Source organism: Giraffa tippelskirchi, chromosome 6, assembly GCF_054371585.1.
Source record: "Giraffa tippelskirchi isolate mGirTip1 chromosome 6, T2T-mGirTip1v1.2.pri, whole genome shotgun sequence".
Taxonomy (NCBI): domain Eukaryota; kingdom Metazoa; phylum Chordata; class Mammalia; order Artiodactyla; family Giraffidae; genus Giraffa; species Giraffa tippelskirchi.
The window spans coordinates 164,251,731-164,268,697 of record NC_137280.1 but is presented as its reverse complement, the minus strand read 5'-3'; the positions used below and the strand labels follow the sequence as shown (position 1 = coordinate 164,268,697).

General features: G+C 38.9%; 1 protein-coding gene across 7 annotated transcripts in view; it reads left to right on the top strand.

Annotated features, from left to right (window-relative positions):
• MCTP1 (multiple C2 and transmembrane domain containing 1) overlaps window positions 1–16,967 on the top strand; it is a 544,348-nt gene that overhangs the window by 435,806 nt on the left and 91,575 nt on the right. For all 7 annotated transcript variants that reach the window (XM_081498745.1, XM_081498744.1, XM_081498743.1 and 4 more), the window contains one exon: window positions 8,281–8,400. In XM_081498745.1, the coding sequence (XP_081354871.1) occupies window positions 8,281–8,400 (120 nt within the window). The remainder of the gene's footprint in view (window positions 1–8,280; window positions 8,401–16,967) is intronic.

Here is a 16,967-nt window from a genome sequence, read left to right as displayed (position 1 = left end):
AAAGGAATAATGAAATTGGCTCCCCAAAACTCATTCTGACCATTAGTATTTGACCTCTTTGCCATGCCAAACTGTTAGCAGAGCACCTAAAAGTGGCGTTCTATTTCTTTGCACTGTTGCAAAAGTGGTTCTCCCAGAGCAAGAGGAAGCAGAAGAAATAAAGTCTACAAATTGAATAATCAGTCCCTAAATAATTGATACCTTCAGAGCATTGACATTCACCGTGAGATCCTTTACCTTAGAGGCAGTGGAGCATTGTGGGAAAATCACACTGGATTGGGAGTCAGCCAACTCTGCCACTCAGTAGAGGATGTCCTTGGACAAATCTCAACCTCCTCGGCCTCAGTTTTCTCCTTTGTAAAATGAAAATAGTCTCAGCCTTCCAGGCCTGCCATGTGGGACTTTCCCTCTAAAGTTCACTTTATGAGGTGTGATATACTTGTTAGGACAAATTATGTCATTTACCTTTCAGATTTTCAAAAGAGCCACTTGGAATACTTAAGATTAAAATGTAGGTTGCTCTTAAAGCCTGGCCCAAATAGATATTGAAGGATTGTGTTTTGTGATGTTAGTGATAAAAATCATAGGCAAGATAACACTGATTTAGATAAAAGGTACCTGGATGTAAAAGCAAAAAATTTGTGGACAGGAATTGACATTCATAAAATTGATTGTTCAGGACAAGATACTTTTATATCTAAGGGCATGAGGTTGTTAAAAAATTGTTAACATTTAAAAACTTAATTTTTCAATTCAAGACTTCACAAAATCTATAATGTGTGCTAATGTCATTTACCAGCACTAGTGAGCCTCCATAAAGATCTAGATTTTTCTTGTTCTGATTACTAGTAAAAAAAAAAATTCACTGCAACCCCTCTTAAGTTTAATACTTACGACTTCCTTCCAGCAAACTCTTTCTTTCCAGATCACACAGAAATCCCTCTTAGAAACACCACCCATCTTCTATAACTGCTCAGAGAACAATTATCATGTTGACTTATCTTAGAGTATTATTTTATAAAGTTCTGTAATTTTTCAGAAATAATTTTAAATATGAAAAGCATAAATTTATAGTACATACATTAATACACTACTTTCTAATAAGTATTTTTACATGTATTACATCACTTGTTGCCCACAGGCAACGGGTGAAATAGGTATTACCATCTTCATTTTATAGATGATAGACTAAAATAAAAGAGAAAAACTGACCTGCCCAAGGTCTTATGATGATCAAATAGCAGAACTGGATCTAAAACCACTTCTTCAGGCTCCTGGTTCAGACCATGTTTTATTATATCACACTGTCTCCATGGAGAGAAAATATATACATCAGTTAACGTTTGCTGTATAACCACTCCATTGGTAGTGTAAAGGAACTGCCGTTCATTTAGCGATGATTCTGTAGGTGAACAAGCCGGATCAGGCTCAGCTGAGTATTTATTTTATTCTCCTCTGGTCAGCTTCCGATCAGTTAGGCAGCTCTGCTTCTGGATATTTCTGGATACTGGGGCAATGGAGACAACTGTGTCACATGTCTCTCATTCAGCAGACTAGCCTGTGCTTCTTGACATGCTGGCTCAGTGTTTGAAGACAGCAGAGGGGAAAACCCAGTGACCAGGTACTTTTTAAGCCTCTGTTCAGCATTTTTGCAACTCTTCCCTTGGCCAAAACAAGCCCTATGTCTAATCTCAGTGTCATCGTGGGAGAGTATTTCAAAAGGCCTGAATATAGGGAGACAGACAAATTGGGGTCATTACTGTATCTAGTCATGTAAGTTAAATATAAAAACACTGAAAATGGCACTCACTTCTTCATCTCTTCATTATAGTTGACATAGCTTTCTAAACATAGCTCTTATGCTTGAATCCATTCTATGGATTCTAAAATGGTATAGGAACAGTGATGAGCTACAAGAGCACCAAAAATGTTGCATGTAGTATGAGCCAATATATTCCTGCTTGTAATAATAATGAATGCTTTTTGAGCATCTTATAGGTCTAAGCACTAGGCTAATTCCACCTCAAATCTGTAAATAGTGTAGTTTCCATTTTTCAGAAGATAAAACTAGGAATGTTCTAGTAACTAGCTTAAAGTCACATAGTTAAGGACTAATGAACTTGGATACAAACAAGGGCCCAGTTTGCACACCCGTGCTCTTTCTCGTGCACCACACTGCAGCAGTTTTTTGAGGGATTACCATGGTTTTGGCTGGAGAAGGCAATGGCACCCCACTCCAGTACTGTTGCCTGGAGAATCCCATGGACGGAGGAGCCTGGCAGGCTATGGTCCATGGGGTCACTAAGAGTCGGACACGACTGAGCGACTTCACTTTCACTTTTCCCTTTCATGCATTGGAGAAGGAAATGGCAACCCACTCCAGTATTCTTGCCTGGAGAATCCCAGGGACGGCAGAGCCTTGTGGGCTGCCATCTGTGGGGTCGCACAGAGTCAGACACGACTGAAGCGACTTAGCAGCAGCAGCAGCAGCAGCATGGTTATGGCTGACAGTCCAAGGAAGATTAACAAAGAGCTTCTACTATCCAAGACAATGTGTAAAACTCACAGGATCCTTTTTCTATTCTATAAGGTTGTATGTACTTAGTACCATTTGACTGATGTCCCATGGAGATTTTGTAATATAGAATTTTAATTGTAAACCACAACCATCTAGTGATTTGAGAAAGAAAACCACCAAGTTCTTGGAATAGTTTTAGTTTCTAATGAACAAGGCAAACAAATGCAGGACTTAGCTGTTTCATTTGGAATGGAGTCATGGATTTTATGAAAGTTAAATATAGATAGCCCAAGTTTCCTTATTAAAAGTGTTTGGAGGAGAAAGGGGAAAAGTCAAGGAGACTGTGACAACGAGCGGAAAAATAAGGAAAAGATGTTATACATAATGATGAAGTCAAGGGAAATTAAACACTGTATAAATGTGTAGAAGTCCTTATTGCCTAGTTTAACCTGGAAAGTGAAAGTTGCTCAGTCGTGTCCAACTCTTTGTGACCCCATGAACTATGCAGTCCATGGAATTCTCCAGGCCAGAATACTGGAGTGGGTAGCCGTTCCCTTCTCAGGGGATCTTCCAAACCCAGGGATTGAACCGGGGTGCCCTGCATTGCAGGATGATTCTTTACCAACTGAGCTATCAGGGAAGCCCTAGTTTAACCTGGAGAAATTCTATAATCATCAGATCCTCTTTTCACGTCCCATGCAGGCATAAAGGGTTTCTGGATATATAGGTTGGGAAAATCCTAGGCAGTTTATGGTTTATATTTATGTTCTGTGGATTTGTCAGTGATTTTTTTTTGGGGGGGGGGTGTCTCATTTTAGTCCATTATCTCTCTCTCTCTTTTCCCAAACCTATGAAAAAGTGTGGTCAGGACCAAGGACAGATCCTGCAGTGTCTTAGCCTCCAAGTTTCTCTGAGCTGCTTTCTTTTCCCACTGCCCTCATGAGACATTGAAGACCCATCCAGGAGTGTTTGGGTTTCTTATGGGAAAAAGGAAAGGATCCCATTTTAGTGCAGGTGGGCTCCAGGGAGGAAAAAAATAAAACAGCTTCAGTGTGGAGAGAATAAGCTAAAAGGCCCCTTCTTGCTTTGATGGTTCTCTTTCTTAGAGGATCATCACCATTAACAAGGATTAGTATCATCACTAGTGAAAGTGAAAGTGAAGTCGCTCAGTCGTGTCCAACTCTTTGCGACCCCGTGGACTGTAGCCTATCTGGCTCCTTCATCCATGGGATTCTCCAGGCAAGAGTACTGGAGTGGGTTGCCATTTCCTTCTCCAGGGGATCTTCCTGACCCAGGGATCATCACTAGTACTATAGAGAATAATTGCTTTTTTCTTACTGATTGTTAGCAATATGAATCAGGAGACTGCGTCTTATCCTAATTTTGAACACCTAGTATTATATAGCACATAGATGGTCAATAAATACCTTTTATTGTTAATCTGTGTTCATGCTCTTCTTTTTAATTGATGTTTGATTGACCTATACTATTATATTATTGTCAAGGGTTCAAAATAATGATTCAATATTTGTATATATTGTGAAATGATCACCACAGTAAATCTAGTTACCATCCTTCACCATACGCAGTTTTACGTTTGTTTGTTTCTATGATGAGGACTTTTAAGACTTATTCTTTTACTGACTTTCAACTATGCACTACAGTATCATTGACTGTAGTCACCATGCCATCCGCAATATTCCCATGGTTTGTCATTTTGTAACTGGAATTTTGTACCTTCTGACCTCCTTAACCCAGTTTTGTTTTGTCTTTAGATGTCACATATATGTGAGATCATAGGGTGTTTGTCTTTCTCTGTCTTACTCATTTCACTAACATGATTCACTTAGCGTAATGCCCTCTGGGTCCATCTTGGTTGTTGCAAATGGCAGGATTCCATTCTTTTGATGGTGGAATAGTATTCTATTGTACACATAACATCTTGATCCATTCATCCGTTGATGAACACTTAGGTTATTTCCATATCTTGGCTGTTGTAAATAATGCTGCAATAAACATGAGGGTGCATATATCTTCTTGAGTTAGTATTTTCATTTTCTTCACATAAATACCCAGAAGTGAATTACTAGATCATATGGTAGATGTGTTTTAATTTTTTGAGGAACTTCCATACTGGTTTCCACAGTGGCTGTACCAGTTTGCATTCCAACTAATAGAGCATAAGGGATCCCTTTTCGCGTTCTTACCAACACTTTCTACTTCTTGCCTTTTTTATAATAGCCATTCTAACAGATGTGAGGTGATACCTCAGTATGGGTTTGATGTGCATTTCCCTGATGATTGGCATCTTTCGTATGCCTGTTGACCCTCTGTATATCTCCTTTGGAAAAATGTCCATTCAGATCCTCTGCCCACTTTTTAATCAGTTTGCTTGGTTTTTGGCTATTGAGTTATATGAATTTTTGAATATTAACCACTTATCAAATTTATATTAACAATTTACAAATATTTTCTCCCAGTCAGTAGATTGGCTTTTCACTTTGTTGATGATTTGTGGTTTCCTTTGCTGGGCTTCTTAGTTTGATGTACTCCTACATGTTTAGTTTTGCTTTTGTTGCCTTTGTTTTAGAAGTCAGATCCAAAAAAATCATACTTAAGATCAGTGTCAAGGAGCTTACTGCCTATGTTTTCTTCTAGGAGTTTTATGGTTATAGATCTTAACATTCAAGTCTTTAATTTGTTTTGAGTTAATTTTTGCATACGGTGTAAGATAGTCTGGTTTTATTCTTTTGCATGTAGCTGTTCAGTTTTCCCAACAACATTTATTGAAGGAAATTTCCTTTCCCAAAAGAAGAGAAAATTACAGACCAGTTTCCTTGATGAACACAGATGCAAAAATTCTCAACAAAATATTAGCAAACTGAATCCAAAAATACATTAAAAAGATCATGTACTATGATTAAGTGGGATTTATTCTAGGGGTGCAAGGCTGCTTTGGTATCCATAAATCAACCAACAGGATGTAAAACGTTAATAAAATAAAGGCTAAAATGCATATGATTATCTCAATAGATGCAAAAAAAGCATCTGACAAAATTCAGTACCCATATATGATAAAAAGAACTCTCAACAAAGTGAGTGTAGATGCAACATACCTCAACATAATAAAGGCCATATATGATAAGCCGACAGCTAACATACTCAATAGTGAAAAGCTGAAATCTTTTTCCTCTAAGATCGGGAACAAGACTAGGATGCCCACTTTGCTGGTTTTATTTTACAAAGTGTTGCAAGTCCTACTAAGAGTAATTAAGCAAGAAAAAGAAAAGTCATCCATATTGGAAGAAATAAATAAGACTGTCATTATTTGTGGATGACACAGTTTTATATATAGAAAACCCTATAGAGTCCTCAAAACAAATTGTTAGAATAAATGAATTCAGTAAAGTTGCATGACACAAAGTCAGCATATAAAAAGGTATTACAGTTCAATGCACTAACAATGTACTATCAGAGACAGAAATTAAGAAAACAATCCCATTACAGCTGCATCAAAAAGAATAAAATACTTAGTAGTAAATTTAATTAAGGTGAAATACCTATCACTAAAAGCTACAAGACATTGATGAAAGAAACTGAAGAAACAAATACATGGAAAGCACCATTCTAGGCTCTGGGGATAGAATGTGAGCTAAAAGGAAAAGTCCCTATCTTTAAAGAGCTTATATTTTAGTGATTGTCTAAATTTTACTAATAAATATGCAAAGAATTGATATGAATCCTAGCCAAAAATAATTCTCTCTTTTATATGTGTTGATGTCTGTCAAATTTGCCTTAAATCACTTCCTGAATAAAGTACATTTTTAAGATACATTTTAATAGAATAATCATAGCCATCAGTTATAATTTGTGTCATCTTTAAATATATTACATATATTTCAAAAATTAAATGGAAATATTTTCCTTTTCTGGAAATCTTTATACTTCCCTGGTGAAAGAGAAGATATGGCTCATGTTTCATGCATTAACATATTTGAGATTTTTCTTATTCAGGAACTTGAATCTATAGTTACCATGTAATTCTGTCCAAAATTCATTTCTTGGGTTACTAAACTATTATTTATGCTTTTTGGTGTCCGTGTGGGTTATGAATATAAAAGAATCCAGTAAAATATACAGTCTTCAAAATTTAATGTCACATTAAAAAAAAAAAAACAAAACCCTGATGGTACAGTAATGTCATTTAAAATATTAGAGAAGGGATGTTAGTGGTGATCAGGTCTACAGAGCTCTGTTGAGAACTGAAAATACTGAGGCAGAGTGGCTTTCTAAGGCCCGGAACCCGTCTTCTGGCCCAAGGGCCAGGGGTCCGTCTGCCATTCAGTACAGGTTTGTCTTCTCTGCAGTTTGAATAGGCTGTGGGCTTCTCTGAGGTTTATTAGGAAAGCTGCAAACAGCCCATGCTGCTGTACTTGAGGTGAAGGTTCTTAGGACACTGCTCCTAGCTCTTCTGATCAAATGCAAGATATCAGCCTGACTCCAACCAGCCGGCTCAAATTCCCGGTAATACTCTTGGTTCAGCTAAATCTTAGCAGACAGATACTTTCTAGCTTTCAGTGTTAGAATATGTATTTCCCAAGGGTCTCAGTTGATAAATAGTTAATTTCATCAGTTTTGTAAAATATTGATATCGTTTACACAGTCATTTTTTTGAGCACTTACTGAGTACCAAACAGTGTCTTAAACCTTAAACACATTTCAACTGTTAATGCTTACAACCTCTCGGGGGATACTCGTAGGATTCCCATTTGACAGAAGATACTAAAGGGAAGAGACATACCATGCCAGAGGTTAGAGCACTAGTTACCTTTAGGGGTGGAATCTAGCTCTCAACTACCTTCTGGCTTAAACTACCTTAATTTGGCAGCAGGGACCACAGGCCCAGAGAATTTAGATGGTCTGTGCAGGGTTAATAAGAGTCTGGTGGGGAGTGAGAGTGAGTCACACTTTATATCCATTGCTGGTTATTTCACCACGCAGAATATCTTAGAATGCTTTCTTCTGCCAGCCCAGGTGAGTTTCTAGTCTTACACACTTCTTACAGTTTTAAAAACCATTTACATACTTAGAGAAGTAGGTAGTTTTAAAGGATAATTAAAGTAGACGTTTAAAATTTCCCTTTGACAAAATTACTCCGTTTTTAAAAGAGCTGTTTGATTTCTATGGTCAGGCTGAGTGTTTTTACACTTGTTGGGAGCAGTGCTTTCATTCATCACGTGAAATCTCGAGGCCTCTTGGTGTAGATGTGATATTTTCATCTGCCTCTTATGCTTGTTACGTTGCACTATCCAAGTGAGGTTTTTGTAAAAGCCCCTGATATTAAATGGTGATTCATCCTTTATCACTAAGGCAGATATACCGTTTATTTCTGACAATGTAATGAAGCTCATTTTGCTGACTTTTTTTTTTCAAACTTGATTTTGGCCAGTCTAACAATAATTTCACTGGAGGAGAAAAATTAAAATTGCCCCATTGACAGTGTGATAATATCAGTTTTCCTTCAGAGAAATTCAACAAAGTGAAAATCTTCATGATTTTCCAGGGCTCAGTTGTCCTTTTAGAAAAATGCCTAACAAGTTCTCAAGGCTTTGTTTTCAAGATAAATCTTTCCGTTCTGCAAATTTAGCTGTGTGTTTTTGTTTTTGTTTTGTTTTGTTTTGAAATGCAGTATGGATAAGAGAGTCCATTTAATGAAATTCAAAGTTGACTCATCTTTTTCTTTGCCCTTCTCTCTCCTCCAGCTCTTTCTCTTTGTTGTCTGGAACTTTGAGCTCTACATGATACCACTGGCTCTGTTGTTACTATTGACATGGAACTACTTCTTGATAATATCAGGGAAAGATAACAGGCAACGTGATACAGTAAGTCTCTTACTTTCTTATTTGTATGTGTTTTTGTTCTCATTCTCAGTCTCCCTGGCAAGATCAACATTGCATTTGCTTTTGCACACCAGAAATTCTGTCTATACTCAAGTTTGACAGAAAGTTTTACCAGTTCTAAACTAACAACTCTTTGGTTCTAACACAATGTTAAGTATTTGCCTATTTTTAACATGACTCATTTTGGTAGGAACTAAAGTTGAGAATACACTGAAGAATGAGTTATGATTTTTAAGTATAAATTGGTTATTCCAAGTGATTATTTCTTTTTATTCTCCTTACTTGTCTTTATGTCTTAATGAATCCTGAATTAAGATATAATATCACAAAATTATCTATTTGGTCAAACCAAGTGAATGTATTTCATTTAAGACATTTCTCTGTGGTCTGCCACTGGAGGGAAGGAAGATTTAATGGTTGCTGGCCTAGATAAGTGCAAGAAGTACCTTAATTCAGCGTTCATTCACTAAACAACAGCAAATATACTTATCTGTGTCAGGGGTATATTAGGATACTGGCTTGTGGATCAAGACCTTTCATTTAACCTAAGGAAAGTTATACTGAACTAATACTGTGCTCTTTGACATTTTTGAAAATTTTTAGAATGTGTGAGATGACCTTTTATCTCGCAAAGAGTTTTAGATTGAGAAGCAGAAGCTAGCCACGTTATAATCATGTTTGTACTTCTCCTGCCAGCCTTCATGTCCTTAGATTATCTCAGTCACTACACCCCAACCAAACTTAACAGTTTCCGAAACCTCCTCATAAATAAATAAACACAAATGTCTTATCCATCTAGAACATTTGAAGTTTTATAATTATATACAGCTGTTGAGAGTAATTTAAGGGTTTTTCAGACATGAGAATCTATTTGGTAGCTATTAGTCCACATCAGATTGCATTGATTCTTTTCTTATTTGCCTTTAAAAGCTTCCATTTGACTTCTAATCAGGACTTTTGCCAACTATTGTGCCCATAATGATGCAAGAAACAGATCTATTTGATTATAAGTTTAGAAGTATTATATACTACTTTATTATAAAGTAGTACATAGTATAGTTAGCATCACAATGTTTGCACAGACATACCTATGACATAAAATAATTTTCCTTTTAAACTCAAGCACAATATACTTTAAATGGTTACAAAAGAAAAATACACTTTTTGAAATAATTTTCTTTAACATCAAAGTAAAAGAAAAATCCACATAGACAACTACCAAGTAGATGGCAGAGTTGCCAACAACCACCATGTTTATTTCCCTATACTTTTGTATATATTTCTGTCTCTCTCATGAGGTTGTAAACTTGAAGTGGCAAACTGTTCATCTTTGTACTTGCCACCATCTCTAGCATGTGTTTCGTAAATTAGAAACTTTCAAACATTTTTTGTAAAGTTTAACAAACCAAACATGAGATTTCTCTGAGAGATTTTAATGGTTAGACAGCGTCAACAGACGAGAAGTTATTTTTATTATTGGCAAGGATTTTGTGGATATATATTTAACTTGTACACTGAGAGACAAGTCCCACACGGTGTCAAGGGACCTAATGGGTACTTTTGTCGATTAATCCAGGATGTTTTCTTTAAGAACATAGTCCTCTTTTAGGCAATTGCTTTTTTGTCCCATTTATTTCTGGGAGATTGTTGAGAGAGAAGAAAATCTACTTTTCATTCAGTTGCCTTGAGACAAATTTGCGAATAATAATGTTTGCGAATAAGAAAAAGTAGTAATTTCATTTCAGCTTCTTAATCCTAGGAGAGGGCTTATCTTCAATATTTAGTCATTGCTTTGACTATTCTCAGTAAAAAAAAAAAAAAAAAATTCTGAAACTATAGACTTTGCTTGCTATTTTCTTCAAAATATACCAGTCTTGGCTGGAAAGGTCTACTTTTAGAGGGAAAGTAATGATATATAAGGTAACCCCTTGTACTTCAAATTCGCTGAGAATTTTTATACACCTATTGAAAAGTTACCTATTGAAAAAATCATGCAAATTTTTCTGCTGCTCTTTTCCCCACAAATATGACTCCAATATAGTAATTACACATCTTTCCTTGTTGGCACATCTCTGACAGAATCCCCCTTTTAGCCATGGACAACATTTTCTTCCCCAGCACAGCCCACTGTGAAACGTTCTTTAGTCTAACTTGCCTGGAATGCCAACTGCACTCCATAACTCCCAGTAATTGCCTTTTATTTGCCCAAAACACACATATCCACATATTCTGTTCTTTCTAGGCACCGGAACAGCAATCACAGCGTTTCATTCAGCTTCTCATTCACTGGCTCAGTTGAGACCTTACGTAACTCTTCAATCCAATTTGTCTAATTATGTGTTTTCTGCCATACCCAGCTGTGCATTAGAGCTGGTTGCCCCTTTTGAAAAGAAACCTGGATTATACTTTGCTGGTTATAGATTACATGCACGCGTGTATATATGTATATATTCATACACATATATGTACACATATGTCTATATTCACGTTCATAAGTATGTAAATTAAGGGAAAGTGTTCGTAGGGGTGGCCATGCTGTGCCTGAAGACTACTTATCTACTGCATAGTGGATAGCATTGAAAGAACGGTACTTTGTCCTAAATCCCTATTGCTTTCCCCAAGACAATGCAGAATTTTTCAGCATGTGTGAAAACTTGAGGGAATCTCTAAAAGTGCATAAATCATACTGTTGGCTGATTCTAAACCAGGAAACTTTCTGTTTCAGGAGAAGGGGATGTAGGGGTGGAGGGGAATATTCTGTCACACACACACAAAAATCATCTGTACGTTGTTCAGCTGAGAAAATCCAACTAGAATGAAAATTATAGAAGAAAAACAAGTCAAAATGAACCTCAAATTTGTGTGGCAAAAAGCGAAAGGGAGATAATATTTCCATGACATAAGAGAGACAAAAGGAAATGAATACTGTAAAAGATTAAAAAATATATAGATGGGTAAAAATTCTGTCTTCAAAATATTCGTGGATAGTTGAGTTTAATACTGAAATAGGAAAGGATTTCTTTGTCTATTGTTTATTAGGGAGACCACTTCCATTTTGGAGACTTAGGATCACAGGAACTGGAATCCCCTACTTTTTCCTCACCGTGGTGTCTGTTCTAGTTTAATGAAAAAAAATTAGATCTAATCCTTGCCAAGTAAGTTTTGTGGCATTTAATGAGCGGAACTTGTTGAGGAAAGGATAAAGAAACAGCCATTCCAATGCTATAGACTTAGAGTTGTACTTGAGAAAGAGGCATGGTTAGCAATGGTATTTTGCCTTCGTTGTCTCTCAGTCAGACTTGTTAAAAATAAGCAATTCTAGATCTAAATCTATCTATACTCAGACCATGACATTAAACTTTCTAGCATAAGAATTGTGAGACTTTTCCGGAGGAAACTGTTTAATATAAACTTCATTCAGAGATGTCTCTGGCATGAAGGGGATATAAAGATACGAATGTCATACTTCTCTTGGTTTGAGCCATCACTCCAGAACCAGGGGGAAATCGCCCCTGCAATGCCCATTAGCCTGGTACCAACTGTCCACATTACAGTTATTATAAACTGAGATTTTGTAGAAGTACATGCCCAGAAGTGGTCTTTACTTTTAGATTTAAAAATTACCAAGTCTTCATCACGCCCTGGGCACTGTGTTAAGCAGTTTCTTTCAAGCATGGCTATAAGAGCCCTTCTTTGAGAGAGAGGATTAAATCTCAAGATATAAGAAATGGGTTGGCCAAGCAAACCCAGAGCTCTGTTATACTCGCTCAGAGACAAATATCATTATTACTACCTTACATACAGGGAAACAGGGTAGAGAGATTAAACAGCTCCAAAGGCACACGGTTAGTCCAAAAGTGGCAGAGAGGGCTTTAGGATCTGTCAGTCTTTCTGAAGTTTGCACTCCTTACCTCCAGTCCATTAAATTTCCTCTTGGAGCTATCGTTTGGTCTATTCCAGGTCTTCCTGGGTACCTTTCAAGCACATTTCTCCTTTACATTTCAGAACAGTCAGTAGGAGGAACTCTACCTTTGAGCAGACAGATTGTTTGAAAACTCTCATTTTCCCCACTCCACCCCCCATCTCCTTCTCACTTCTCATTCAGGAGAGGAGCAGGTACCTATTCAGCCTATTAAATTTATCAAATATCCTGCTAAGCCTTTTAGAAGCCTGGGCTCCTAGAATTCTTTATAATAACAATATCAAGTAGATGATTCTAAATGATTGTATCTTCGTTTTATGAATGAGGAAATTCAAACTCAAAGAGGATGAATAACGATCTCTATAGAGTAAGTGGGACTCGAACCCAGCTCTGCCCTGTCCTGAAAACTCAGGTTATCTCTGTGGTGCACATTCGGGCATGTCTTTAGCCAAGCCATCACTTTCGAAGTGTTTGGAGCCTTACAGAGAATGCTAGGCATCCCCAAATTCCTTCCTGTGAGGTACCTGGTGACCTCTCAACAATGGGTACTGGTCACATGTTTGACTCTAGGTGACCCCATTCATTTAAAAAAAAAAAAACTTCATGACCTAGAGGAGTAGCTTCCTCCACCCAGGTGAGCATGGGGAGAGTAAATCAGAGATAATAATCCTTCACATTAGTGAAGAAAGTCCCTGAATATCTGTGACATTCAAACATTCCTCAAGTGATATGTTTTAATTACATTTTAAGAGAGCGTTCATTTTTACTGTCAAGATATGCCTCCCACAGAATAACCTCAGTTGCCTAATCAGTGGAGACTTAAAAGGACTGAAGAGTAGGCCAGATCAATGAAATCATTCTCTAACTGATGATCTCACTGTGATGCAATTGGAGCCCCATCCTGTCTGCTAAAATACTTCAGTAAATACTGAAATGTTTGTTAATTCCTCCACATGGCAAAGCCCTCCACGCTTCTTTTCCCCTTTAGAAGAGTGCTGAATATATTTGTTGTTGTTGGGTCTATTCCAATTAGGCCCAGAACATTGATGTCTAGAAATAAAGCTTGTAAGGAGAGCATTTTCTTTGCTACCATAAATGCCATTGATTGGACAGCTGGGGATCATCCACCAGATACAAACCACCAAAGAGACATCTGACTGTTTGACCTGACTTCCTATAAATCAAACTCATCTATTATTTTCTCAGCTAGTACTCTCAGCTCCAAAGAAGTCCAGGGTAGAATATTTGAAGAAGCAGACCGTTGAATATGTGAAATATTCCAAACAGGATCTAAACAGACTGGCCAGAGCTGAGCTGAGAGGAGCGGACTCCATAGAAAAAGCACTGGGGTGCATGGTCAGACCCTTGATACTTAAATGAGGACTTGATCATTTACAGAAAGTAGCGAGGACCAGAGCCTCCTGAGTTTGCATCTCAGTACCGAAAAGACCATGTACTTGCTCTTAACAGAAGCAGCACTGAGTCATACGGCCTGTAAACACATCTAAAAATAGATGATCACTCTTTTCTTTTTCCTACTTATTTCAACAATTTTCTCAAATTTTTAAGAAGGTCACCAGCTTGCAAAAATGTGAGGAGGATCATGCAAAGTACCAGCCCTATAGTTTTCCAGCACAATCACAAGTGGAAAGAAATCAACCACCAATTGCGTATCAGTAACAGATGTCATCCCTTGCGACCCCTCTCAAGCTGTTCAATCGCTTGGATGTGCCAAATAATCACTTACTGTCCGGACTGGTGCCCTGTACCCTGTACCCTGATGACCATCATCTCACCAGGCTCTGGACACACCCCCCACAGGATCTGCACATTTTCCCCCACTCTTCTCAAATGCTCCCCCCACGCTGTATCCCCTCCCTCTCTGTAGATGACCACGCCCTTTTACTTTGCAAAGTTTCCTCAACTCCAACCTCCGAAGGCCTCTGAAATTGTTACCAATTTTAGGTTGCCAGATTGAGCCAATAAAAATACAGATGCCCAGTTAAATTGGGATTGCAGATAAACAACAGGAGATATTTATACAAAAATAATATTCATTATTTATCTGAAATTCCAATTTCACTGGATGACTTGTGTTTTTCTGGCAACTTTCCCCAAAATCACAGCTTGTTTTCTTACCTCAAGACTTGTAGGAAGGTGATAATTCTAAAACAAAATGCTGATTTTTCTCCCTCTGCTACTTTTATCTTTCCATAATATCTTTGAGGCTGTCAAAAAAAGATTCCTCACGTGTACACTCCACCCAAACCATGTGCGGTTGTGGTTTAGTTACTAAGTTGCGTCCGACTCTTTTTGCAACAGCCTGGACTACAGTCTGTCAGTCTCTTCTGTCCACGGAATTTTCCAGGCAAGAATACTGGAATGAGTTGCCAGTTCCTCCTGCAGGGGGATCTTCCTGACCCAGCGATCAAACTTGTGTCTCCTGCCTTGCAGGCAGATTCTTTACTGCTGAGCCACCAGTTCAGTTCAGTCGCTCAGTCGTGTCCGACTCTCTGCAATCCCATGGACTGCAGCACGCCAGGCCTCCCTGTCCATCACCAACTCCTGGAGTTGACTCAAACTCATGTCCATCGGGGGGGTGATGCCATCCAACCATCTCATCTCCTGTCGTCCCCTGGCAACACCAGAGTAGCACCCAAACCGTAGCTTCAGTTTTATCTCCCCTATCTTCCATCAGGATTGTTTGTGTGTGCGTGCATGTGTGTGTTTGTTTGTTTTTGAGAATGGAGTGCTTCATGAGCAAAAAGAGGCAGCGAGCACAAATGGGGATGCTCTTTTCTCATCTCTTTCATCTAAAAAGCAACCATTCACCACTTGGGAGAGCAGAACGAGGCTCAGAGAGTCTCTGCTATGGACAAAGGCTCACACAGAACAGCAGGACAGGAACCCAATTGCAGCTGGCTCCCAGGCCTGTGTTCTCCGTCTCTCCTGCAACACACCCATTCCTCAGGCCTGGGGAGGGCAAGGGCTTGGTCCAGATAACACAACAGAAGTTGGAGAAGGAAGGAAGGATGCGTGTCTCTTTGTATAGATGGGGATCCTGGGGCCTAAGGTAAGGCACTCACCTCTGCACAGGCAGTGAGTGTGTGTGGGTGGGACAGACGTCATGGCCCAGGGAGGCATGTGTGCTCAGACTTAGTGGAGGTGCTCCCGCTGTGCCCGGGAGCTCCGTGGGCATCAGAGCAGATGTGCAGTGGGCCAACCTGGCACGACCTGGGGCACTGTGCCAGGACAGGTGGCTGGAACCTTTGCAGTCCTTGCTTTAGGAGCCAGACATTGAAGGAGTTGAGCTCAGAAGGCCTGCAGAGAGGTAGGAGCACTCCCTTGCCAGGGCCTGGCTCTCCCCGGGCACCTTGCCTAGGGGATTGGCTCCAGGGCTGCTCCTTCAGCTCCTCCATGAGCTTGGAGGGGACCCTATTGGTGCTGATGAGTGGATGGCAGCCTAGGTGTGTTTGGGTCAAGGCCCCAGAGCACAGCGGAGGAGCAGGTTCAAGGAGGGCTCTTCTGCCATGTGGGGAGGGGAGCACTCAAGGGTGGGAGTGGGGTCCGTGGTCTGGAGAGAGAACGACCCAGTGTGGCTGGGGTGGCCGTGGCCCGTAAGAGCAGTATCCGGAACCAAGTATATTTGTATCAATAGTTTCCCGAATAGTCGATATACTCTCTCTATAGCTTCTACTCTTTTCTTAAAAAAATGGGTTTATGAATATAAGTTGTATTTCTTGCTTGTCATATATATTTTGTTTTTTACAAAAATTGGATCACATTAAAGACCCTGTTAGCATACCTACTTTGAGATTCCCTCAAATTGCTGGAAGATAACAGGATTTTTAATAACTAAATAGTTTTTGCCATATGAATACTTTATTTTTTTTCTCAGTTAGGCACTAATTTTGGAAATGTTCATTTCCAGTGTTTCTGCCATCTCAAAGAATGCTGTAAACAAAAATCCTAAACAGATCTCTGAGCAGGTCCTTGATAATGTCCTTTGGAAAAGTCCTTGAAGGAGAATTTCTGGGTCCGAGTATACGTATTTTGAATATTTGGGGGAGTTAATACTAACTTGCTACTCATTAAGGTTTTAATATTTTTATATGTTTGTGCCTGGGTAACCACCAATTATCTTCATCATTTCCCCCTGAGAGCCATCTCTGCCTTCCTACCCATTCTTGCCCAGCCCCGGCCCCCATCAACCCATCCCTACCACCAAACACTCTAAAAGGTTAAGTGAACCCACCCCTCTGATTTCCTGTTTCCCCCTCACTCTATTATAATAATAATTAAAAGAAAACCTCACTGGGGGTCTTCTTCACCTGCTCCAGACTGTTCTAACAGTATCTTCCATTTGTGTATCTAATCCCAGCCCAGAGCAAGTCATAGCAGCACAATAGTTGCTCAGAAAAGATTTAGTGAATGAATACTACGTATTTCAGCCCAATCTTTTTTCCACATCACAGGTTGTCTAATTTTCATAATTTTCATTCAACAAAAATGCACTGAACTTTTGCAGACACTGTGCTAGCGGGTTGTTCAAAGATGATTAAGACCCAGTCCCAGTAAATCAATTACACTTCAATAAAAATAAAAGAAAGGGAGAGAGAGAGAAGAA